Below are 27,015 nucleotides of genomic sequence, written 5' to 3'. Positions count from 1 at the left end.
TTGCTTGCCCATTGTGTGGCCTTCAGCAAAGTATAACCCCATTGGCCCCCCAACCTTGCTGTGCAGCATAATCACCTAAAACAGTTATCCAAAAAACAAATCAACAGCCTCCAAGCAAACAGAGTTTCTGGCTTAGCGAGTCCACGTGGGCCAGAAGAAGCATTGCTTTAACCTTTCTGAGCACCTGGTTGGGGACCTGGTTAAGCCTACAGTATGTACTTCATCAGGTGTTGAGAAAATTCAATGTAAATGCTTCTGCATCGGGCAAAAAAAAGGAAGTCCTTATTGAGTGGTAGTAGTTCTTTAGGAGTCACAGGGATTCTGGTACTAAGGCAGCTGCTAAGAGGACAGTCTCTAGACCCCTGCAGAGTCCTGGGTTAGGCAGCCTGCAAGAGGCCAGGGCACGGGCCACAGTGCACATTCCCTTCCTGCAGGGTGTCTGGCCTCCATAACTTTTTGCATCTCGGATAGGGCTCCATCTGTGTCCGGCCGTAGATTTCAAGATTCACCGGACAACTTTCCCAGAACAGAAATGGATGGGGGCAAGGAGCCGGCTCCACTTAGCATTTCCTTAGGGCGTCAAGAAACGTGGGGGTCAAGATGGAGCGGGGCGCGGGCACTCAATGAGCGACTCCACTTTGGGACAAGGACCTAGGGACGCAAAAGACTCGGGCTCATGACCCGCACTTCCAACTCTCCCCCCTTCACCTGTTTAGGCCCGAAGACCTAGGCGCAGGGTCGCCTGCGGACCCGGGTTCTGCCCTCCACTGCCTGCTGGAATCCGAGGCTGCACGCGTGACAACAGCAGCGGTCCTGGCGACAGGGAGGGGGAGGGGGCGCTCCCGCTCGCACCGGATTATTTTTGGCTCCGCAGCCTGGGCTGCTTGCTGCCTGTCGCGCGCGCGCACACTCGCCAGCTCGCGCTCTCGCTCGCTCTCTCTCTCTCTCTCTCTCTCTCACACACACACACACACACAGTCACACATAGACACGCGCGCACACGCACATACACATGCACACGTTTTCTTGCTCGCTCTCTCGCTCTGTTCTCCTTTGTTTATTTTCTAATCTGTGTTTCTGTTTGAAGATCTCCTTTCCACTGTCTACTGTCCGCCTGCAAGCGCTCTCGCAGGCTGACCAGGCGCACACCGCTCCCCTTCATCACCCCAGCCCTCCTCCCGATCTCCCCAAGCGCGAGCGCGGGGTTTGAAGGTCACCTCCTTTCCAGTCCCGGTGCGAGCCGCGCCGCCGCCTCCTCCTCCAGCTGGAGCGGGTGGCACAGGCGGTGCTGCCCTGAAGTGGTTCTCGCGGCAGCGGGCTGCTGCAGCGGACAGAGCCCGGGGTCTGCACGGGTGGGGAAACCCGAACTCGCGGAGGGGAATCCCTTGCGCTGCGGCCCAGCCCCCGGGTGCACCCGCTGTGGGGCGGGGGCGCTCTGCCAGTCCTGGGGACAGCAAAGGCAGCTGCGGCCGGACCCACGCGTGCGCCTCCGGGACAGGAGGAGGAAGGAACGAAAGAGGCTCCCCGCATCTGGAGGGGACAGCGCCGTGCGCCCCGCCCCTGCGTCCGGAGTGAGAGAACTCTGAGCCTCCGACCTAGGCAGAGCACCGAGGAGCGGATGGTGTCTCGGCACTGAGGAACCTTGCGCTCTAGTCGTTCTGGAAGTGGCCGTTAGGACCCAGGCTGTCCGAACCCGCGCCTTGCCCAGCTGTGCCCAGCCCATCGCCCAGGCAGGGGCGCCAGGGCGGGGCTGACCTGCCCGCGAAGTTGCGGACAGCGTGGGAGAAACCAGCACCCCCTTTCGCCGCCTCCAGCTCATGGTGAGTGTGACTGGGGGTGCTGAGAGCGCAAGGGAATTGGAGGGTCTGGGGACGAGAGCGGAAGGCGACTGGAGCTAGGCTCGCTGGGAGTTCTAGGTAAGTCCAAGCGGAATCACCGCCTTTGCGTTCCCCCCACCCCCCAATTAGCCCAAAGGGTCCCACGGGGGAAGGACTTAGGTCTCCAAGAGCTGACCTCCTCCCAGCGCCAGGCTGGAAGAGCTGGACTGGGAACTTTTTCTGTGTGATGGAAAGATCTCCATGTACATTCGCGCAGGGCCCGGGATCGTGAGCCCTAGCGCTTTACTTCCATAAGCACGCCCTTCCTCGCCCCAGAGCGCCCCTCCGGAGCGCCAAGGCTGCCCTGTCTGCTCTCTTGGGAGCGAGTCCCAGGTGCAGAGACCGGCGGGAACCTGCCTGCGCACTTTGGTTAGTCTATCTGGCTGGCTGGAAGCGAGATTTCAGTGCGCCCTGGGTCGCTGCCTTCTCCACCGCCCTTCTCGAGGTCTGAGGGAGGAGGTACTTTGGTGGCCTACGAGGGGGGGTTTAGAAACGCCAAACCTCCTGTGGGAGGCGGGGAAGAGAGGAGGGTCACTGAGCTGGAGGGAGAGCTTCGTGTTTATTGGTACTGGCCTAAACGCCCGGAGATGTCACCGCGAGTTCAGCCCTGGGGAAGGGGGCCAGCCTGGGAGCTCAGGACCCGGAAACTCACACCGCACCCCTTGGGTCCTTTGACGTCTTAGACAACTTCACCCCGGGGTATGTGTTTGGGGGCGGCGGTAACAGAGTGGCAGCACAGGCCAGGGTCGCCCGTTTTCTGCTCCAATTTCTCAGCTCCAAGGATGGAGGTGAGGGCGGGGTTACGGGGCTGTTCCCACATCTCCGCTGCCTGGGGGATCACCTGGCAGGGATGCTCCTGGAGCCTCCAAGGTGCTAGGTCTAGGGACCAGGTGTCATGAAGAGCCCGGAAGCTGCCCTAGCGGAAAGGAAGGGGGAAGACCCGGACCCACCCAGCCCAGGAATTACCAACTCCATTCCCTGCCGCCAGGGAGCTGGGGGCCCTTCACTTATGTACTGGCAGGGACCAGGGTGCACCTGCCAGCCGAGGAGGGTTTGGGGCGGGGCTGCTCGCGTGCTCGGAAATCCGCGCCTGGCGGTGTGGAGGATTGGTGCCCAGCCACGGGTCTTCTCAGTGGAACTTGTAAAGAAGTGGGGGAGGTGTTGTGGAATAGCTTTGAGCCGAAATATGATGCGCCATAACTTGACTTTTCTTTTATAACAATAATGATTATTTATTTATTTATTTATTTACTTCTTTATTTATTTAAACCCAGTGCGCCCCAGCTGGTGATCCCTCTCAGCCCCTGTCTTAGTTCATCTACCCTCCATTTCCATTTATCTTTTTTTTTTTTTTTTTTTTTTTTTTTTTAAATGAGAGGACCTGAATCCTTTCAATTTTTAAGTGACCACACAGGACCCGGCTGGAGACACAGGAAGATTTATTTTTGGCCAAGGACTTTTGTTTCTTCAGAGGCAGAGGACCTGGGGCCTATACAGGGTAAAGGTGGCTCTGGCAGGTATTGTGCTGCAAACAGGGGCTGACTCCAAACCTTCCACTTTTTGAGGGAAACACTGGTTCCGGAGGAATCCACTGGGTTTTCCCTATGTTAGCTCATGGTTGAGTTGGGTTAGGAAGAAACAGGCATCATCTGTTACAGTTTTCTGGGGTGTTTCACAGGTTGTAGAGAGTAGAGTTTTATCACAGAGAAAACCACAGCCCGCCCCTACATGCTAGCTGTGTGACCTTGGGCAAGTTACTTGGCCTCTCTGTGCTTCAGTTTGTTTACCTGTTAAATGGAAGTTTCAGTGGTAGTGTTGGCCCCAGAGGGCTTGAGGGATAAATAAATAAAGCATTAAACACTTAGGACAAGGTCTGACACATGGTAAGTGCCTGGATAATGTTAGGGTTTCCCCCCCTCCCCTTAATCAAGTTGGATACCCTGTATTTTCAGCCTTATAACACCTGGTGGGATAGAGTAGGCAGGCATTTTCCCTTACACACACACTTTCTCTTAAACAGCAGATGAAAAGGAAACAAAAAGGGAGGTTGATCAAGAGAGGTTGCTCAGGAGAAGCCTCAGTCTCTCTGAGAGAGTCTCCTGCTCCACACATGTTCCAAGGAGGGTGGGAGAGGTGCAGCCCACTGGCCCGGATGCAGTCTGGTGACCTTCGATGCCATCTCAACAAGCACAGATGCCCCGAAACTAAGTTTTTGTAGCACTTGTGCATTTCTTCAAATCAACAGAAAGGCCTGCTTCTCCTCAGTCTCCTGGGAAGAAAGCATCATCTCAGTAAATCTTCCTTTTCTCAGAACACACTGTCTTTTTAATATCACCCTGTGGTCCCAGAGTCTTCCAGTCAGAAACAAGCCGAAACGTGGGTCTGAGCACATTTTTTTCCTCCTGGGATTGACCCTTTCTGCTCTATTTTCTCTTCATGATAATTGATGCTATTTTTTTACCTACTCCTCTAAGGTCTGAGCACAGGCCTTTCAGACATCCTCACATCTCTGATGACTTTTTTTTTTTTTTAAACAAGTTTAGCCTTTTCAGTTCAAGCCCTACCAAACCATTATAGTTTATAAAATTCCTTTCAGATAAATTTTTTTTTTTTCTTTTTCGGCATCCAGAAAATTGGGTCTGCTCTGTATAAATATGTCTGGCATTTCACCTTTCCAAAAATTAGACCATTTTATTTGCATCCTTTAAGCTGATGTGTGGAGTAATGAACACATTCCAAGAGGGAAATCGGATCTGACACAGAAAATACTTTGGGGACCCAGCGATTTCCCAGCGGCATGGATGAAGACTTTTGAAATCCAAGTGCATTTGCTCTGAAGGACACAGGGCAGCTAGGTCTACCTTTGCCACCCAGCATGGGAGATACATAGCAAGCATCCTTATCAGCTAATACTGGTAGACTTTGCTAAAATCATCTGGCAATTTGTCACATTTACATTCCCCCGAATTGCCTGAGAGAAAACTTTGTTATGCCAAAGACCTCAAACATGGAGAAATGTTTTTAAAGGAGTCTTGAGGCTCTCCCTGATGCCTACCTTCATTATTTAAAATACTGCCTCAGGGCACACGTATAAATATTAAAACTGTAATTAAAGAATCAATCAGTGAGGGAGCTTCAAAATGAGGGGCACCCAGAACATTCAGATGACTTCAACAGAACATGGTTCTCTAGATTGTAAGGTCTGAGCGGTCTGATGGAAATGACATACAGGGTTTTAAGGAGAGGTAGTCATCATCCTGTTTCGTGTCTGTCGTTGCCGGGAGCTGCCATCATTGCCATTGGTTTGTCATTGATCACCAGACACAGGACATGATACACTGGTGGGTATGTCTCTCTTGGGGGAGGAAAGCCTAATGTAATAAACACTTATCCAGGAGACACCGCATGTCAGACATTCTGCCCAGGGAGGGAGCAAGGCCAATGAGAATGTTTTTCTTTGGGGGCTTCTATTGTCATGGGGAAAGCCAGACAGTAAGCAAGGGATGGAAATGTATTTTTATAAGGATAATGATTAAGGGTTACAGAAATTATAATGTGACAATATGGTAGAGAGTGGGTTGGAAGGGCTTTCCAAGGAAGAGAGATTTGAGCTGAAATCTAAATGAAAAGAAGTAGCTGACACGTTTCAAGCTATACACTCCTCCCATGAGTATTTACTGTGCATTGCCAACTACTGTTCAAAGCACTTGAAATGCAGAGTGATCAGTATGTATAGATACCCTGTGATGATGAAATTTCCATTCTAGGATAGTTATCTGCACGAAGAGAGTTTGAGAAAGTGCAAAGGCCCTCAGGCAGAAGCAGTGATACCATTGTATGGATGAAGTTGGGTCATACAGGTCCTTGAGCTTTGGTAGGGAGTCTGGATATTAAGCCAGTGGGAAGCCATTGGAAGATTTAATGCAGAGAAATGCCATGATATATTTATGTCTTTGGAAGGGTAAGCCCCACAACATCTAAAAAACTAAACTTTGTTTTTTCCCTTTCCTTTCTGAGAGCAAAATCTTCGATTCAAGAAGAAAGATGAGTTTATAGGAAAGAAGAACCCCAAGTTTCTCAGTAATGCTCACTGTGTGTGGGTACAACATTGAGCATGTATCTTTATATGTGGTCCAGCTTAGTTCTTTATCTAGGAGTGCCTTCAAAGAGGGAATACTCCAGGGTGCCTGGGTGGCTCAGTTGGTTAAGCGTCTGACTCCGGCTCAGGTCATGATCTCACTGTTTGTGAGTTCAAGTCCTGCATCGGGTTCTGTGCTGACAGCTCAGAGCCTGGAGCCTGCCTCACATTTCGTGTCTCCCTCTCTTTCTACCCCTTGCCCGCTCACACTCTGTTTCTCCCTCTGTCAAAAATAAATAAACACACGGGGCGCCTGGGTGGCTCAGTCGGTTAAGCGTCCGACTTCGGCTCAGGTCATGATCTCACGGTCCGTGAGTTCGGGCCCCGCGTCAGGCTCTATGCTGAGCTCAGAGCCTGGAGCCTGCTTCAGATTCTGTGTCTCCCTCTCTCTCTGACCCTCCCCCATTCATGCTCTCTCTCTGTCTCAAAAATAAATAAACATTAAAAAAAAGTGTAAAAAAAATAAAAAATAAACATAAAAAAAAAAACAAACAGAGGGAACACTCCACCCCCCCCCCCCCCCCCGCCACACACATCTTCCCAGCAGCTTGATCGGCATCTCTTCTGCACACAGATCCCCTTTATCGATCGTCTATTCCAGTAGGTTTCCTTTCAGATTGTGCCCATGTGTTTCTCCCATTGGCGGTTGTGATGTTGGATACTGACAGGAGAAAGGGGTTGTTTCCTCAGAGCTCTGAGTACGACTGACATTGTCCATCTTTGGAGACTCTTCTGGTCTTGGAAGGTGGAGGTATGGTTTGATGGAGGGCTTGGACATCCGGGTAGTTCAACTTTCTTCCCAAATTTGATGCAAACCTGTGTCTCTTTATCCTCAAACCTGGAACTCTGTCTGAGCCGGTTAGATACACTGTGACAGTAAGAAGTGTATATGTTGTGAACACTTCCTACACAACACAAGCTGTGCTAAGTACTCTGCCTGCATTGCTATGTGCTGAGCTCTGTTTTTCTGGCAGGTGATTATCCCCCTCACTTTGCGTTTCACCTTGCTCTCCTCCACCCATCCATCCCAGAACCCTTGCTCTGGGGAACCCTCCCTCTTTCCCTGTGTGGATTCCCCTTCCTTACACTTACCCCAGGGGCAGCTTTCTATGTACTTGAGTGATCTGTTTCATCTCTTTCTCTTACTGTACTGAACAGTAAGCTCCAGGTGGACCCTGCATGCACCTGGTTCAAACATCACCATATCCCTAGCATCTAGCGTGGTGCATGGCACAGGGTAGATGCTGGGTATGTTAATAGTGAGTTATTCCCTTTGATGCATCTAACACACTTTGAGATGGATTCTCTTCATGTCTCCATTTTGCGATAGATTGAAGGGTTTAGGCAGGCAAAGCAGTTGGCCTCAGGATGCTGCAGCAGGTAAGTGGCATACCCAGGACTTTGAACCTGATGGTCTGAGTCTGTAGCCCATGAAACTAATCACTGCATACTCTGTCTCTTTTGCTGCCTTTCTGAGATGCTAGGGACGGAGGAGGTGGTGCATTGCAGAGGTTAGGGGGACCTTGCTGCTTAACTTGAGCTGCTCTCAGAAGTGATGCTGAGTCAATCAGAGGCACAAAAGGAAAGCAGGGTACCTGTTTCTACTTGCCACGATGTATCTTTTTTGTTTCATAAGAGTGGTCTGAACTGGTGCAGTCTGTCTCTTGCTTTTCTGTTCCTTCGCTTAGATCCTGAGAGCCCTGGGTTCTGGCCCCTACCCCCAGGCTCAGGCTTTGAGTATGATTTCGCAGGGAGTCTGGGACCACCTCTCTGGCTACCGGCAGTCCTTGGGGATAATACTCTCAAAGCTGGCAGTGCTCTGACAACCGCTCAACGAAGCATGCAAACCACTGTTCGCTCCACAGAGGCAGGATCACTCTGTCATCTGAGTTAGCTCCCTTTTCATTTCTTCTGAGAACAAAATTAGACCTTTGCCAACATAATAGATCAACTTGTGTAACCACCTTACTCGTTGGGAGGCCAGGTTTTCCTCAATTTTCTGTTTCCTGTGAGTTTTAGAGCATAGAGTCAGAGATGAGGGCACGGACTGAGGTGTCCAAAGTTGTCTTCTTTGTACCATCATGTGTTCCATAAGCGTAAGTGCTACCACCTGTTGGAAGCATGTTCTCTGCTGGGGCTTCACGTATGGCATCTCTTCAGCTCTTTGTCACAAGCCCTTTATCATCCCAACTTTGCAGGTGGGGGACCTGAGGCCCAACAACTAGGTTGCAGAGTCACGCAGTTGCTTCCAGAGTCTGTGCGTGTCTCACCTACTCTGCACCAAGAGGACGTGCTGGGTGCTGAGTGACCCCGCAGAGGAACCATTACAGGTTTAGAGACAGGAGGTGGGGCAGGGCAGCAGTTAGGATCTTAGAATCACACTGTCCGGCTTCAGTTCGAGCTTCCTCACATTCTCGCTCCATGACCTTTGGTCTTAATGGACCTCTCTGCACCTCAGTGTCCCCCTCTACATGGAGATAATAACCATCCCAACAAACCATCTAGTTTGTGTTTAGTAGGGATGCTTGCTGTGATGGTAGCAGCAATGATTATCGTCATTTAATAATAATGATACCATTATTACCATTACTGCTGCTACTAGAATTTCACAATTCCTCCAGGCAGCAAATTGGCTCCAAAATATGATTCCTTCATTTTCCTTTCGACTGTAACCAAGATGATAAATTGAGAGTGAAGGGGAGGAACCCAGCATAGCTGCTAATGTATACTTGAAGGAGTTGACAGACCTGAGTCGCTCTATGGAGTTCTGCCTGCAGAGGCTGCCTGACAGCAGCCATATGCATGAGCTCTGATTGATTGGCAGAGAGAAACACTAATTTATTAGACTCGTTATGAAAAGTGACAGAGCGGGGAATCGAGAGGCTGATTCAGCAACAGTGGCCCTGGCTAGATCCCAGCACTGCTGGCTTTGTGTTCGTGTCCCTTGGGACACACCCTCCGTCTTGATTGTGGGGTCACTGCTTATATTCTAGAATGAGTCTCTTAACGAAGCCCCGGGAATGAGTCGCTTCTCCGTAGGTCTTTCTGAAGGGAAGGCTAGCCTGTGGCATGGCTCATAGTCATGGCCATGTGACACGTCTTTTCCTTTGGCAGCCTTAGAAAGGTGAGTCCAATTTAGGCTGCTGCTGATTGCAAAGCCTGATAATGGAGAGCTCGCGTGCAGAAATTCTCCAGGGGAAAGAAAGTAGTTTTCATTTGCACAGGTTGGAAAATTTTAGGGGTTTCCTTGGGGAGTGTAAGGAGGAGATTGATACCTGTCTTTAAGAACAGAAGACTCTTCCTGGGAGGGCTTCTTATTTCTGATCTGGGGAGTTTGGTCAGTCTGAATTATAGCATGTAGGATGCTAGGTAACTAAGGAGATGATGACACATTGACCTAAGCTAATGGAGTTGCTGTGGAGTGAGAAAAGCTTTGAAATGACCAAACTCCCTGAGAACAAAGGTTTGAGGGGACACAGGCTTTGGAGCCAGCCGTGCCTAATTTTTTTTTTTTTTAATTTTAATTTTAATTTTTTAAAAACTTTTAAAATTCATTTTTGAGAGAAAGAGACAGAGTATGAGTGGGGAAGGGGCAGAGAGAGGGAAACACAGAATCCGAGGCAGACTCCAGGCTCTGAGCCATCAGCACAGAGCCCAATGCGGGGCTCAAACTCACAGACTGTAAGATCATGACCTGAGCTGAAATCAGTCACTCAACCGACAGGGCCACCCAGGTGCCCCGTGCCTAATTTTTTTGAGTCCAAATTCTGCCACTTTCTAGCTATGTGACCTTGAGTGAGTCACTGCACCTCTCTGAGGCTTCATGTCCCTGTCTGTTAAAGGACGGATGATTCTGTCTCCCGTAGCAAGGATTGGTGCTCCAGAGTAAGGCATGGGAAGCAGTTATCCCATGACCACTTTGGAGTAGGCATACCTCATCTGTTCACTGACCCGTAGCATTCAGACAAGAGCTTTCTCTCCAAGAACTACTCAAAGCCTAGTTTGTTTGAATTTACAGTGTTCTTTGAGAGTATGTCATGAGGATAAGGAACCACATATCCCCACTCCATAAATGGAGTTCGACTGAATTGTGCTGTGCTGCTGTTGGCTTATAATGAGATTATATTAAAAAAAAGTCCTTTGACCCTATCTTTAAAGAAATAGGTATTCTATATATACACAGAAAAAGAGTAGATAGTTTAGACTAATGTTTAAGACTGATAGCAGAATCTAAAACCCCGAGTGAAAATAATGCAACATTATGGAAGACAAATAAGGGGAACCAAGAAGGACTGTGAGCTGTGAAGAACTGATACTTCCTGCTGCTATTTGCTGTGGTGATATTTCTGAGGCCTCTGTTGGCTATCACAGTGTCATTTCTGGTCTCAGGGTCACAAAGAATTTTTCCTTTCCTGAGGTAGTGATTGGTACTTTTATACCAGACACTGTTATGTGGAACAACTGATCATGTTCCCTTTTCACAAAGCCAGCCAGGAAGCTCAGACCTGATTTTATTTTATTATTAACAAAATTTTTTAATGTTTGTTTTTGAGAGAGAAAGGGTGTGAGTGGGGAGAGGAACAGACTGAGGGGGAGACCCAGAATCCAAAGCAGGCTCCAGACTCTGAGCTGTCTGCACAGAGGCCCATGCAGGGCTCAAACTTCACAAGCCATGAGATCATGACCTGAGCTGAAGTCCGACGCTTAACTGACTGAGCTGTCTAGGTGCCTCAAACTCAGAGCTGATTTTAGAGTCTAGTCTTGACAGTGAATAGGATTTGCTAGCATAGGTTTTGCATATTAACCTCACTGTCAAGTCCATTTTACTTCTTTGCCTTTATTTTAATTTACCATTTATTGTAATTTATGTTGCTTATTTATTAATTTTAATTGTTTATAAAATTTTTTAATGTTTATTTTTGAGAGAGAGCACATGCAGAAGGGGAAGAGAGAGAGAGAGAGAGGGAGACAGAGGATCCAAAGCAGGCTCCGCACTGTCAGCACAGGGCCCAATGCAGGGCTCGAACCCACAAACTGTGAGGTCATGACCTGAGCCGAAGTCAGATGCTTTACCGACTGAGCCACCCAGGCGCCCTGCTTTTTTTATTTTTTAGAAAAATAATCTGCAAGTATTACCGTTAAAAATTAAATAGGCTTTTTACCAGCAAAAACATGTTTGTTGAGGAGTAACAGAAAATTGCAGTTTGGGACACGCAAGCTATGGCAAAACCATAGGCACATCCCACAGGCTAAGGAGAGGAACATTATGGAGAAGGAGGAAGTTGGAAGGGGTTGTTTTGAACAAAAGTCCCTTGGAGAGAAGCAAGAGTCCAGGGGGATGATAGCTCACTGGGTAAGCTGCAGGGGTAGTTGATTGCTGTAGGAGAGGCAGTGTGCATTCTTCCTCAGTGGGATCTGTAAATGATGGCTCTTTCCTTTTGACAGTTCTATTGGGGGCTGTAATTTTCAATTCCTCCTATAATGGATGTTGGTGGGAAGGCTCCCCCTTCTTACCTTGCCTTCTGTCCTCCTGACTCCACTTTAGTGATGTTTCCCTTGATTAATTTTCACACGAGGTAGCTAAAATAAATATATCTGAGATAGGTGCAAGTTAAAAGACAAATAAATAAATTACAGTCCTTTAAAACACCAGGAATCCCTGGAAAATAGGACAAGCTAGTGCAGTGCTTGGTATCCTGAGCTATACCTGGAGTAAAGGAGTATTATTTTGATTCCCAACAGTGCAGATAGACACTCTTTCTTATTTTCTCCCATTTAAAAAAAAAAGTTTCCCTGGAGCATGAGTTATGACATGTAGGATCACTTTTATGGGGTCACTCATTGCCTTTCTGAAGCGTTCGGTAAACATTATCAGACCTGTGTTAGGTACTGTGCTGAGCACTGGAGATACTGTATTGGGGTCACTATACTGACCAGTGACCAAGACCAGCAAGGTCTGTACCTCATGAAGCTTATTCTGTAGTTGGAGAGACCATCACAAAACATGAAGATAAATGAGCGGGCAGCATAATTCTCTATTGTAAGTATTAAGATGGAAACAAAGTAGAGTGCTAATGTAATCAAAGAGCGAATGGCCATATTATGCCGGAGGGTGAGGGAAGGTCTCTCCAAGGAGAGACGTTTGGGTGACATTTAAGCTGAGACCTGGAGAATGAGAAGGACCAAGTCATGCACGGAAGGGAGATGGACACAGGGGAGGGGCTGTGCTGAGTACCAGTGTGTTCAGGTAGGAGAGTGCTCCACACAGGTCCTGAAAACCGCAACATGACCCTTGGAGCCTGGAGCAGCTTGAGCAAGTGAGTTGATGTAGCTGGAGAAGCTGGAGAACAGAGTAGAAGTCTGTTGTTGAAACCCAATGTTCTTTTTCTCTGAAATGAGTAAGATCTTTGTTTGTACCCTTCCTCAAAGATGTATTCCAGATGAGAGGACAGCTCTGAGGGCGAGGGAGTAACTGCTGGGAGCATCAGTGGATAAAGGCTCTGTGTGTGTGTGTGTGTGTGTGTGTGTGTGTGTGTGTGTACATGGGTGAAGGTATGTATGTGTATGTGTGTACATGTGTGTATGAACGTGCACATGGGTGCAGGTGTGTGTGTGTATGTGCATGAGGATGCAGGTTTGTGTGCACACGCTAGTGTTAAGTACAGGTGGGTACAGGGCTATGTGCGTGTGTCCATGCACGTGGGTGCAGGTATGTGTGTACATGTGCGTGTGTATGTGCACACAGTGCAGGGATGCATGTGTACGTGCATGTGGCTGCAGGTGTGTATGTGCACACGCGGGTGCCGGTGTGTGTGCATGTGCTTGTGTAAGTGCATGGGGGTGCAGGTGTGTATGCGTGTGTGGCTTGCAGGTGGAGGACAGGGAACAAGGCTAATACAGTGGTGCTGATGGGGGGCTCTGACTTCTGAACCCTTGAGGAGGGGGAGTAGTGGCACTTGGGCTCTCTGGTTTTCACATCTCCAGAACACAGCTCTGTTTAGACTCAGGTCTTCCACACGTGAGTGTGCTCTTTCGGCCAGTGACAACTTCTGAGGAGGCAGAGTCAGACCCCCAACTCTGGGCACATATCTTCATAACATCCATAAAGTTTCATGAGAAAGCCATTTGTTCTCCTTCGATGACCCCACAATTGCCCTCTCGTTGGCTCTACGTCAGTATCGCAGATTAAAAAGACATTGGCACAACCTTCTGGGACTTGAGCATTTTTTAATCTGTTTTGAAGTCTTTTGTTAGCACAACAGAGATCCTTTCGCTTCTTTGCTAAAATTAACATTCTCAGGGCCCTCCCTTTTTATTCACATTTTTAGTTATGCTGCTTCTTGGGTTCTGAGATCCCTGAATGTTCTGTTTTATGTTCCTGGCTCTTCCAGTGCAGGTAGAGCGCTGTTACCCCGGGTCCCTCCTTTGTTCACTGTTTTGAGACAAGGATTGGTGAGATTCCCTTTTGTAGAAAAAAAAAATCAAGCGAAGCAGCTCACAGATTTAAATTGCCTCCAGTCTAACTCTTCCACTTATTAAAAAAATAATAAAAAGTAGCATTATTCATTCCCCAGAGCTCCAGAATGCTTTCCTGAAAGAAGGGAGGGAGTCCAGTCCAGAGGAACGAGGCTCTTAGGCTTTGGTTCCTTGATGGTCTTCTCTTTACATCATTTTGGGGAGCATATTGGGGAATATTCATTTTTGTAGGCCACGATGAGCCTCAGCGCCCGAGAATAAATGGAGAGCAGTGTCTGGAACAAATGCCTGTCTTAAAAACAGTTTATGAAATGCCAGCAGATGTCAGTGTGCCCTTGCCATTTAATTTTTTTCCCTTTTAACTTTTAAAAACAACATTAATTATTTTCAGTAGTTAAAAAAAAAACAAAAAGCGTATTGTCATACAGTCATCAATTAAGACACCATGAAGCAACTTTTTTCTTTCTTTTTTTTTTTTTTTTTTTTTAGTTCTGGGAGGGAGAGCAGCAGAACTCATTTCATGATGTGAATCCCCTAAATCATCTAACTGTGTGATACAATTTTGTCTTTTCCCAGAATAGTGGTTTCAAAATTCAAAGCCTAGTGTAGATTTTATTTCCTTTTTCCTTCCCTCCAAGCCATTGTTCAGAAACTAATAATAGCCCAGGATCCAGCTCGGCTTCTAAGAACCGACTGGCTGTGCTAATTGATACAGCTCTTCATTGAAGAGCTGCAGTTTGCAAAGTGGGGTGAGGGGAAAGGTTGGGTATAGTCTGAGAATTTGTCTCTGAGTTATAATGAGAACCTCTTGGAGTTTTTGTTTTGTGAGCATAACAACTGATGTGCTAATCGCTCCTCTGCAGACATCTTTGGATTAAAAATTGGGGGCATCTATACAGAAAAAGATTTGACCAAATGATTTTAAATTACTCCTTTTTAGGTAAGGCATGATTTGCTAAGCATTTACAAAAGTCAAGTGCAAAAGAAATAGGCTGGTTTTGAGGCGGGGAATGCTGTACTTAACAGGGCATATTTGATGCTTCACTTTATTTAATAGTTTAGATTAAAATGCCACAGTCATTAAAAAATGCAAGAATGTGCTGAGAAAAATATATCCTCTTCTCCTTGCTTCTGCTCTCACCAGAGACAACTACTATTATGATTACTCATGTATCCTGTCAGATCTGTTATGCAGATGTGCACATTTATACCAGTAGATGGATGATAGCCTAAGATATGCATAGTTCTATTCTGCTTTTATTTTTTAATTTAAGTATATACTTTAGGGATTATTCCATATCCACACATACATGTGTCTTATCCATTTTGTTAATGGATATATAATATTCCATTGCCGTATTTACTCTCCTTTATTTAATTGACTTCCTTTTGGTGAATATTTATAGTATTTCTAATATTTCACTATTATTAAACTGCTGCTTTGAAAATCCTTGACCAAGACCATCGCCTATACATGGTAGTTTGTCTGTAGGGTAAATACATAGAGATGGAGTTTCTGGATCAGAGGAGATGTGCCCTTATGTTTTACAGACATGCTCACTCTAAGGCTTTGGCTAAAATGTGCCCTTGTGTCTTGGTGGGTGAATGGAGTTTGGAAGAAGCCATATGGTAGTTCTGGTTCTGATTTTGTGGCCATGGTGCCAGGCATGTGGCTGCTGTTACACATTGTTTACCTGATGGAATATTTTTAGGTTCTTGTCATTCTTGTTTTTTGCTAACACTTTCCATCTGCCAGGTACTTTGCTAAGAGATTTGATTTCATTTTCACATTTGGTCCTGTGGAGTAGACCCTGCTGTCATCCCTATTGCAGAGATGGGGATGTGAGGGCTGAGAGAGGTCAAGTGCTTTGCTAGGGTCATATGGTTGGTAGTCAGGTGGGGGTTTCACACTCCACCCCCAAGTTTAACCACCATGCTGTGTGCTACACAGTGTATTTTGAACAGCAGAAAACATATTGTTGATTTGTACTGAGATTTAACCTTGATGGTATTTTCTATTGACATTTTGGGTTGGATAATTTTCTGTTATGGGTGGGGGGGAGGCTGTCCTGTGCTCTCTAGGATGGTTAGCAGCATCCTTGGTCTCTACCTATTAGATGCCAATAGCAACCCCTCCTTCCATAGTGATAGTCAAAAATATCTCCAGACCGTGCTCTGTGTCCCAAGGGTGGGGGATATTGTCCCTGTTTGGAAACCACTGACTCAGAGAAAGAGCAAATGTATTCTGGGAACAGAGACTGTAACACTAGGGGCATGGATTTGAGGGGACATATGGTGGCTGATGTCAGAGCATCTTCCATTCAGTTGTCCCTGCTCAGGGACACCCATTTTGTCCTACCCCCGATGGAGCAGCTGGGCTGCCCCTCACCTTAACCTTAAATGTCAGTCAAGGAAGAAACAGGAGGGTATGTTTAAGCCACTGTCATGCTCCAGTCAGATCACAGTAATGTTCCCCAACATGAGACTTTGTTTTTTAACATGCGGTTTAGAAATATCCATGAAAAATTGCTTGGTAAAATAGACTTTAAAAAATCCTGCTCTCAGGTACAGCCCAGCTTATATATTACACAGTCTTTCTATTCATGCATTTTCATTCAGTGCTCAGTAATGCTCTACATCAGAATGGCAGTCATGAGGCCTAAGTGACCCACCCCCCTATGTACACATGGCAGACATTGATAATCAATTCCTTCCCCCTCATCAGATACACTTTCTTAGAATCCTCAATACATCACTGTAGGCATATATACTATCAGCCAATTGGAATTACTATGTGAAATGAAATTTATTTGCCACCCCTATTACACGGTGCCTTTTTGGCCGAGAAGAAGGATTATGCCTTCCAAAGAGGCAGGCTTATCATGAGGTATTAGCTTATTTTTCAGTTACTGTGAGAAAAGTACTTGATGGATATGAAGAAATGTCTATTCTTAAGGCATTTGGAATTAATATCCTATTTTATGAGAATAATTGGGCAGCTGGGAGTGCGTCTATATCCCAGCAATTTTACATATACGTCCCTCTTACAGATGGTTGTATTGTAACATCCTTCTCTCCCCCACCAAAATTAGTCCCCTCCCTTTAAGCTCCATGAGGCAGCCAACCGAGGGCGGAGTGAAATGCTTTGTATACAATGAGAACCAAGACAATTCCCTTAGCAAAGGACATTCAGAAGCTGTGGGATATTACTGGAACTGTGTCACTTCCCAGCATGGTGCATGTTTGGAAACCTTAGAGAGAAAAGGGACTGTACCGTCCAAGACTTCCACAAGTAGAGGCTGATTTACGAAGGTCCCGAGGTCACACTGCTCTGGGAGGGAAACGTATATTTAAGATTTGAAAATGATTTTAGGTGGTACCTTACAACCATCCCTTCATGAATAATGTTTTACTTCTTTGCTTTTTGGGGGAGATGACAGGGATCCCCCCAGAATTGTTTATGTAAAACTTAGTAACTTAAATAAACTACATACAAACACCCATCACTGAAACAGTTTGTCACTAGTCTCCTGTTTCTGATCCTAGGAAACCAGGTAAAAATAATTCTGGGAGGACAAAGCACTGGGTCAGAGGGCATCTGCTTCCTTCTTTGGGACTGATGGGAGTGTTTCTCCGCTTGTAGATGGCTTAGTCTCTGTGAGATAGGGGCAAATTAGATAGATTATTGTCTCATGTTTCCTCTTCTCAGAAAAGAATTAAAAACTTGGGGCCAGTGGTTTACTGAAATTGTTTTCAAAATGATAAGAATGAATATTTTTATCTGCCCAGAAAGTCCATAGCTTTTTATTTTTAAATCAGATTCTCAGAGGGCTGTAGCACACAAAGAAAATTAGGAGCCCGCCTTTTTAGAACAATAACTGTCACACCTATTTAACCATGACCTGATTAGGCAGGGAAAAAAAAACCCTTCACTCTACCTGTTTTAACTTTGTGGTTGAATTTTGGGTACAGAGGTGATGGTGAAGGGGCAGAGAATTCAGTGGCAATGTTGAAGGGTCATGAAGCAAACTTATTTGGAGAGAGATGTATACCTCTGATTTAGCAGAGGGAATATGGTGTTTATTTGAACCGCAACCTCTGTCTTAAAATCCATTTACTGAGAAATTACCAGCCCAAAATACAGTTAATGGTGAGGTGTTAACTAAAACACCCATAAGACCCATAATAACAGTGTTGTAAAGAGTGAAATTGAATACCACTCAGCAACCTTGATGATCAGATAAAATCAGAAAGTCCTTCCTGAAAATTCCAGGAATTACAGACGTGTGCATGGGTATTTGCAGGAAAACATTTGGAACACTTCTCTAAGGCTCTTGATGGCTAGACTTCTTAGTACCATGCTAATAATGGTTCACAGTAAACTCTATTGTGACCTATGTTTATTTTTCAGTACTACTCATTCGATCAACACTATTGTTGGTATCTACCAGTCATTGGTAAAAACATGAAAGTTTGTGGAATGTATTTCAGTGATGCATAATGCTAATGAGATGACTTTTGTTTGGGCTTAAGTTCATGGCCCTTGGTGAAGACTCTTTTGGCCTGTATACTCATACTCAGGCCTCTTAAATCACTACTATAGGGAGTTAGGGAATATGGGAGTAGAGAACTTACCCATGGGATCTCCATTCTACAGATAGCCCCATTTCATCAGGATGGCTCTGAAAACCATATTTTCTAAGCTTTTTTTTTTTATTTTGCAAATTATCAGTAGACTCGAGATACATCCACGCACGCACACACACACACATACATATGTATCATATGCACGTACATTCACTTATGAGTGTTTGGACCCAAATCTGTATTTAAGTACACTTGTCACTGTGTATGTCAGTTTCCCTGTCTGCCCAATTTTAGATATCCCTGTTTAATAAAATGTAGTGGTCTTTCAAACCCTCTTCATTGGCCAACCTATTTTCAGAGAGGTCCCATTAGCTATTACCCATTTTAGGCAATCTATATATTTATGAGGCACTTAATGGGATCTTTGTGACCTGCTATTTTTTATAGGTTTTATTTATTTTTTTTGAGTTTATTTATTTTGAGAGAGAGATAGAGAGCAAGTGGGGTAGAGACAGAGAGAGAGAGAGAGAAAGAGGGGGAGAGAGCGAATCCCAAGCAGGCCCCGTGCTGTCAGTGCAGAGCCCGATGTGGGGCTTGAACTTATGAACCATGAGATCATAACCTGGGCCCAGAACAGGAGTTGGACACTTAACCACCTGAGCCACCCAGGTGCCTCTATGACCCGCTATTTTATTAGCAAAATAAGTCCTTTTTTAAAAAAATTTTTTTTAATGTTTATTTGTTTTTGAGACACAGAAAGAGCATGAATGGTGGAGGGTCAGGGAGAGAGACACAGAATCGGAGGCAGGCTCCAGGCTCCGAGCTGTCAGCACAGAGCCTGTCTCAGGGCTCGAACTCACAGACCATGAGATCCCGACCTGAGCCGAAGTTGGATGCTTAACCGACTGAGCCACCCAGGCGCCCTGCAAAATAAGTCCATTTAAATGAACCCCATTTTGTTTGCTTTAGAGCTTTGATTGTTTTACTTGGATGAGTCCTTCAGAAAAACTAAGCAGAATTATTTACTTGGGTTGCATTTTTGATTATCCTCCATATTTGAAGTCACAACCAGCAATCCCCATGGATTTGAGTGACAGTGATTTTCAATAGGCACAGATTTCACTGGATCCTTGCCAAGTGGCATCTTTGATTTTTCCGTGCATCAATTCTATATGTGGACAAGGAACATAATATCACACACCAGCCAATGTTCTCTGCTCACTTCATGCATCCTGGTTTGTGAAAAAAAAAATGCTGAATCCCACAGAAAGTTTCCACTTCCCAGACCAAGCTGTGTGCATAGCAGGGAGAAGAGACCAGATGGCCAGTGGGTTGAAATCAGTGGAGAACCAGCTGGGATGCATGAGAGGGCATTTCCTCCTCTACTTCCCTAGGAACCTGGTCAGGGCACGTCCCGGAGCTCTGAGCAGGACAAGAGACATCAATGTCAAGACCTCTGTCTGGCTCACAGGACCCTGGGACATCTCAGAGTTGGATTGGAAGCCGGCAGAAAAATCTGAGGAAACTAAAATCTGAGCTTTTAGTTTCCTGCTTGCCGAAAAAAAAAAAAAATAACATGCCAGTGTGACAGAAGGTTCTAGGGTAAAATGCTGATGAACAGGAAATAACCATATTTCCCTGTATTAGCACCAGCTTGGAGACTAAAGTTCTATGATGAGGGCACATGATTTGGGTGATTTTAGATCCCAAAGGAAGGAATTTTTTTTTCCATTTAAAGTGAAACCTTTCTTTGCTGCTGAATAATTAGGCATTTCTCAGACTGCCAGCTTCTGCCACCATGATTCCTAACCTCACATTTGACACCATGTATTCAGTTATTTTGAAGAAAACTGCACACTTTTCAAATTCACTCATTTCTTATTTTTTTAAAATGCTTTTATGGCTTTTTCTTGTTTTGGTTAATATTTTAGTTAACTGCTGCATAACAAATTAACCCAAAACATAACAGCTTTTAATTTTTTTTGATGTTTATTTATTTTTGACAGAGAGACAGATAGAGTATGAATTGGGGAGGGGCAGAGAGAGAGACACAGGATCTGAATCAGGCCCCAGGCTCCAAGCTGTCAGCACTTAGCCCCACATGGGGCTTGAACTCAGAGACCACGAGATCATGACCTGAGCTGAAGTCAGACACCCAACCGACTGAGCCACCCAGGTGCCCCCAAAACATAACAGCTTTTAAAACAGTAATGGTGTAGCATCTCACGTGGTTTCTGTGGGTCAGGAATCTGGGAGCAGGCTTGCTGGGTGGATTTGACTTAGTCTTTTGTGAGATTTTCAATCCAGATGTTGGTTGGAGCTATCATCTGAAGGTCCAAAACTCAGGCTTGTTAGGAAACCTTAGGTCTCTGATGGCTATCAGATGGAGACTTTAATTCCTTGCTGTTTTCGTCTCTCTGTAGAGTTGCTTATAAGGTGGATAGAGCCAATGAGAGAGAGGCCCAGTGACTTTGTTTTTGATACAGTTACCCCTATTGCTAGTATCGTGCTTTAGTGTGGTACATTTGTTACAACTGATGAACCAATATTGATCCATTTTTATTAACTAAAGTTTATAATTTACATTAAAATTCACTCTTTATGTTGCACAATTCATCGGGGTTTTGAAAAACAATTTAATTGTGGTAAGGTACCTGTGAATTTACTTTCTTCTTTTGGGGATGTACAGTTAAGTAGTATTAAGTATATTCATAGTGTCATGCACCGATCACCACCCCCCATCTCCGTAGCTCTTCTCATCTTGCAAAACTGAAACTCGCCTTCATCACTGACTCCCTATTTCCCTTGTCCCATCCCCTGGCAACCACCAGTCTACTTTCTGTTTCTGTGAGTTTTGACTACTCAAAGCACTTCACAGAATTGGAATCATACTCTATTTCTCTCTCTATGTCTGGCTTATCTCGCTTAGCAAAATATCCTCAAGGTTCATTCATGGTATAGTATGGCAGGTTTTCCTTCTCATTCATTCATTCATTCATTCATTCAAAGTAGGCTCCAGCCAGGTGCCCCTCTTCCTGTTTTAAAGGCTGAATAATGTCCCATTGTATGTGTGTGCCATACTTTGCTTATTCCTTCATTCATTGGGGGACACTTCAGTTGCTTCCACATTTTAGTTATTGTGACAATTTTATTGGTTTTGACAGATGTGTAATGTTATGTATCATACACCATTATAACATCAAACAGAATAGTTCACTGCCCTAAAAATCCCTATGCTTCATTTCCTTCTCCACAGACCATGGGACATCACTGATCTCTTTACCATTTTGCCTTTTTCCAGAATATTCTATAGTTGGAAGCATACAGTATGCCACCTCGGTAGGTTTTATGACCAATCTCTGAGTCACACAGCATTATTTCTGCCTTATTCTACTTGTTAGAAGTGAGTCCAGCCTACACGTGAGAAGAGGCTAATTAAACTCCACCACTTAAAGTGGGAAAGAACAAGAAATCTGTGGACATATTTTAAACTACCACAGTGAGGAAGATGAGACAGGAAATGCTGGCATTGATTGAACATCTGCTGTGTGTTGGGCACCATGCACAGTGTTGTTATGCACCATCCATTTAACCCTTAGACTCGCACCATGAGGTTGCTGTCACATTTATCTCCATTTTTCAGATGTTAGAGCTGTGGCTTTCCCATGTCACACATCTTGTAGGTGGCAAACCCAGGACTCAGAGTTGGGTCTGTCTGAAACCAAAGCCTACATTTTGAAATTATGTTGCTTCCTCTTAGTCTAGGGGGAAATCTAGGTCAAAGGCTCAGAAACAGGGGGCAAAACATTATCAAAAAATGTCAGAAGATGCCAGTGGGGGACAGTGTCAGACATCTTCCAGCTGTCCCTCTAAAGACATTTCTTACTCTTATCTCCATCCTATTAGTTTCCTATGGCTGCTTCACAAATTATGGTAAACTCAGTGGCTTACAACAACAGAAAGTTATTATTTTAAAGTTTTGTAGTTCAGAAGTGCAACGCACAGTGTAGGGCTGCATTTGTGTTTAGGAGGCTCTAGGGAAGAATCCCTTTCTTTGCTTTTTCCAGTTTCTAAAAGGCTGCCCCTGGTCCTTCCTGTATCTTCTGAGGTCTTACTCTCTTCCACCTGCCTCTTCTACCTTTAAGAATTCTTGTGATTGCCCTGAGCCAACCCAGACAATTCAGAAGAAATCTCCCTGTCTTAAAGTCAGCTGATTAGCAACTTTAATCCAATAAGCAAACTTAATTCCATAATTTACAAATGTAATCTACAGGTATCCACACATTCTTGGGTTTAGGAGGTAGACATCTTTGGAGGGGGCCAGTATTCTATCTACCATGTACACCTGCTCTTTTCCCAGGAAGCTGATATGTAAGGACTATATGCATGGCTCCTTTGTCCTTGGATTTTCATTGGAATTCTGCTTATAGGGAGTTTGGCAAGAGGTTAGAGGGAGGACACAGAGTGAGGGTACAGGATTTATTGTTCTGGTGCCCTTCCTGAATGGCAGGGAGTATCCTTCCAATACAAGTCACTGCTCTTCCTCACTAAGCAGTCTCCTTTCCTTCCAGAGACCCCTGATTGTTCCTTCCCCTCACCCCCTTTGGCCTAGGGATGGTAACAGCCATGCTGCTACTAATTTGAGGCTGCTGCACATCCTGTTTGGTTTTCCTACACTCTGCCTACACCTTTGAAAATAGTACCTCTGTAAGTAAAATCTCCTTAAATAATCCAAATTTGAGTATGCCATCTGTTTCCTATGGAGAACTTGACTGATATAGCGACTAAGGATATTCATATTTAAAGTAAAAAAAAAAAATTTAAATTAGGGCAAGCTGAATCTTCCAAAGCATGATACTTAACCCATTGACAGAGATGTTGACGTAGAGCCAGAATCCTGGGGTGGCTTGTTGTTTTCAGAAACCAAGTAAAATTTCCATGTGGAGGCAATGCTTTCTGACTACTTAACCAATAACTTCATATGATGTTGAATGTTCTCATTTTGAGTCTCTCCTGGTGTCTGTGTTACAAAAGGTAATGAGCTCAAGAGTCTCCCCAAATTGTGGTGGGCTATCATCCTTGTCTTAGAAGACCTGATTCAACTTTACAAGAGAAAATTCATTGTTCTTAGAATCCAAACGATTCCACAGGTGAGCTAATGAGCTAATTACAGATAGCGGTTTGAAAACATTGGCATTCCACAAGTAAACAGCATCTGCCTTTGATTAAGGTGTGAAATTTTAAAAAGGTGTGAAGTTATGGGTAATATCTGAAGATGTTCATGTGCTTCAGGTGGTTTCCTCTTTTTTGTTTGTTTTGTTTAGTTGTAGAGGAAATATAATGAAATGCCTTTATATCTGTGTTCCTATGAGGACTGTGAAAACTAAGTAACACATCCCAGGATACTCCCTTGGTGTGATAATCAATCCTAAGTTGCTTTTCCCTTCTGAAGCATAGCCTAGTCCTTTATCCACAGAGCTAGGGCTTTGTCACTATTCCCTCATGTTTTTGTATCATTGTTTTAGCTTTGGAGTAGTAGTTCCCTCTGCATACATATACACATAGTTTGCAAAATTCTGAGATGGTTGTCTATATGCTAGATCAGTGGTTCTAACTATTGATCGGACATTAGGATATGTAGGAGAGTACCAATGATGCCCAGGCCATGGCCCCAGAGACTCTAATTTAATTGTCTGGAATGGGGCTTCTAATAAGCAGCCAAGGTTCAGACCAGTGGAACTAAAGCAAGGCTTTTCAAATTTTAATGGGCATGCACATCACCCGAGAATCTTGTTCAAATAAAGATGCAGATTCAGCAAGTCTGAGGTGGGGCCTGAGATTCTGAAATTATAAACTCCCAAGTGATCCTGGTGCTGCTGATCCTTGGAACACACTTTGGGCAGTATGGAGATAGAGGCTTTGGGTGATTCCTGAGAACTTCTTAGGATGGCTGAACGTTAATGTGTGGGTCTTAGGGGACTTGAATCAAGGCTCAGAGACTTCTCTAAGCAGCAGGAAATTATAGTTTAATCTGAGTTTCAAGGTTATAGATTTAGTGGAATTATTGGTGGGAAAACACAGCAAGTCTCTGCACATGCATCAATTCATTCATTCATTCATTCATTCAGTGAATATGTATTGGGCACCTACTTACTGTAAAGTAGGGATATTTTAGTCATTGAAGATAGATCATTGACAAAGAGAAATAAGGTTCTTGCCCTTGTGTATTCCAATGAAGGGAGCAGAAGGAGATAGTAAGTAAATATGAGTCAATAAGAAAGATAAAGATGGTGATATGGACTGTGAAGAAAATAGTACATGATGTATTAGGGAGTTATCCTAGATTGAGAGTGTGGGTATGGAGTTTAATTTGCTATAATTTGCTATGGACAGGACTGTCTGGAAGTTCCTCTGAAGAGATGACATTTTGGCTAATACATGAATGATGTAAATAAGGCATATGAAGACCTAAGGAATACCAGTACAGGGAAAGGGAAGAACCAGGGCAAAGAATCTGAGGTTGGAAAGAGATTGATTTACTGAGGAAAGGGGATTAGTGTTTCCTTGTTATAATGAATGAGGGGATGAGTTATATGGGGAGGTGGGGATAGGACAGATCATACAGGGGATTGCACACTGTGATAAGGACTGAGTTTTTCCCGAAGCACCAAGGGAAGAAACCATTTCATAGTTTTAAGCAAGGAAGAGATATATTCTGCTTTATGTGTTAAATAATTTGAGATGAAGGTGTCAAAAGATACAGGGAAACCAGTTAGTAGACTTTTAGAGAAATGTAAATAGAGATGATATAATTTGGTGGTAACACTAACAGATGGAGGGATGAAGGGAAGGGAGGAAGCACGGGTGACTCCTAGCAATAGGGTAAATGGTAGTGATTTGAAGATGGAGACTAGGAGAAGAACCAATTTATAGGGCACGTCAAGATTCAAGAGCCCCATTTTGGACAAGTTTGAGATGCTTATGAAACTTTCAAGTGTAGGTTCAGGAACATAGTTTATAACCAAGTCTGCAGCTTTTAGGCAGGGAATAAGTCAAGTCTAAACATGGAATTTTGGTGGGGGGCTATCCACACCTCATTAGTTAAAGGTCATTTCCGTGAATTTTTAAGGAGAGAGAATGTAGCTTGAGAAGAGTTGACGTCTAGGAAATATCATGGTTCTGTAGAAAGACTGACCCAGGTTTAGGGAGGAAGACTTTGGGTCCTTCCTGAAATCTATCTTGGCCTGTGCTCCCCAACCTCAGCCTCAAGGTAGCCTTTGCAGTGATTTCAATAATAACTGGTGTGTAAGCTTTCAGTAAACATTATTTCCCAGACATGGGACATCTGGCTAAAGCCAGTGTAATCTGAAATGATGTTGGCTCTGTCTAGATGTCTATCTCAGAGGGACAAATTGTGAGGAAACAAACATTATGTTGGATTATTATGGAGGGTAAGAGAAATAAGCTTATTGGTTCCTTGGCCAGATGTCTAAGTATATGGTAAATGGAATTAATGGATGTTGGGGAAGAGAAACACATGTGCAGTGCTGGCGTCCTTTCAGCAAAGCCAGGCAGGGTTGCTGATGAAGGCCCTCCACTGCTGGAAATGGAGTTGAAGACATATTCTTGGACCCAAGGCGGAAACACAGAGGACGCATTATCATATGGAATGATTACTTGGCTAATGAGCCTTCAGGGGCAGGAAAATTGACTGCAAAACAGATTAAACCAGCACCTGACATTCTAATGTTCTTTATAAACAAGTGATTATGTCCGTGTGTGTGCGTGTGTGTGCATTTGTATGTGTGTTCTTTTGTATGAGCCCCCTTTTTTTTAACCAACCCCATAAAAAATATTCAGAATTAGATTGACCAGCTCCCCCTTCCCCCTGATTCGTGGGCATGATACCATGTCTGAGGATGTGATTCAGCTTTTAGATATATCTTTTCTCTGTGGCTGTTCTTGGCAGATGATGAAAGATGAAATTTCTCTGAAAAGCTCATCCCTTTGAATTGTGTTCCTGAGGAAAGAGGCCAGATGCCACATGACCAAAGCTTTAGAAAACTCTAGGATTTTTGGTGATGGACATGCAAAGCCTGGCTGTCTTCCATCTGAAACAAGGACAGAAGCAGCACACAGACAGAAACACAGAGAAAGAAAGGCAGTTAGGGGATAAATTCCTCACAGATGCCATTATTTAATCCCAAAATGGAATGGTTTAGGGTGAGTGAATTCACCTTCTGTGGAGCCTTGTAAGAGTAGGGAGATACTTAGCTTTGACATCAATTGCCATAGCAATGTTTCATGTATTGAATATTGGTTGTGTTCAGATTGTGTTTTAAGGGTTTTGCATCTGTTATCTTACTTAACTCCACAATAACCACAGAAGGGCAGGGTGTAACTATTGCTGTCTTTATTTTATACATAAATATGTAAATGTCTTAGAGACAAAGCAGTTTTCCTTGGGTTTCACAGCCAGTAAATATTGGAGTCTTTCAAGGGAATGCAGGTGGTTATACTCAGAGCTCCTTTTGCTGTGAGGTGGAGGACGATTCTTCCTTAGTAAAGAGTGAGAAGACCATGCTATGTGAAAACAAAGTCCAAGGTCTTTGTAGGATTTTACAATAGTTTTAATTTAAATACAGCCATTTATATTAATGTTAGTATGGGCCAGGAATTTTACCATAAAATTGCCTTGTAGAATCATGGGGCACCTGACTGGCTCAGTCAGAAGATGATGTGGCTCTCGATCTTGGGGTTGTGAGTTTGAGCCCTACATTGAGTGTAGAGATTACATAAATTAATAAAAACTTAAAAACATTGCCATATAGAATCTGATTTAATCCTTATATCAGTATCATGGGATAGGTATTGTTATTTTTATTTTACGTCTGAGGAAGTCGGCTCAGGAAAACTACTTGGCCAAGGTCAGGCAGG

General features: G+C 44.5%; 1 protein-coding gene across 3 annotated transcripts in view; it reads left to right on the top strand.

The window, feature by feature from the left end:
- Positions 1 to 1,683: 1,683 nt before the first annotated feature.
- Positions 1,684 to 27,015, top strand: part of RBFOX1 (RNA binding fox-1 homolog 1) — a 1,461,670-nt gene continuing 1,436,338 nt past the window's right edge. For 2 of the 3 annotated variants that reach the window (XM_042921406.1, XM_042921400.1), the window contains exon 1: positions 1,684 to 1,820. In XM_042921406.1, coding sequence (XP_042777340.1) covers positions 1,818 to 1,820 — 3 coding nt within the window. In that variant the 5' untranslated portion in view covers positions 1,684 to 1,817. Of the gene's footprint in view, positions 1,917 to 27,015 lie in introns of all 3 variants that reach the window. The other variant, XM_042921398.1, reaches the window with a different exon arrangement.

The sequence above is a fragment of the Panthera leo genome, chromosome E3 (assembly GCF_018350215.1).
Source record: "Panthera leo isolate Ple1 chromosome E3, P.leo_Ple1_pat1.1, whole genome shotgun sequence".
Lineage (NCBI taxonomy): Eukaryota > Metazoa > Chordata > Mammalia > Carnivora > Felidae > Panthera > Panthera leo.
This window is presented reverse-complemented; position numbering and strand designations above follow the sequence as displayed.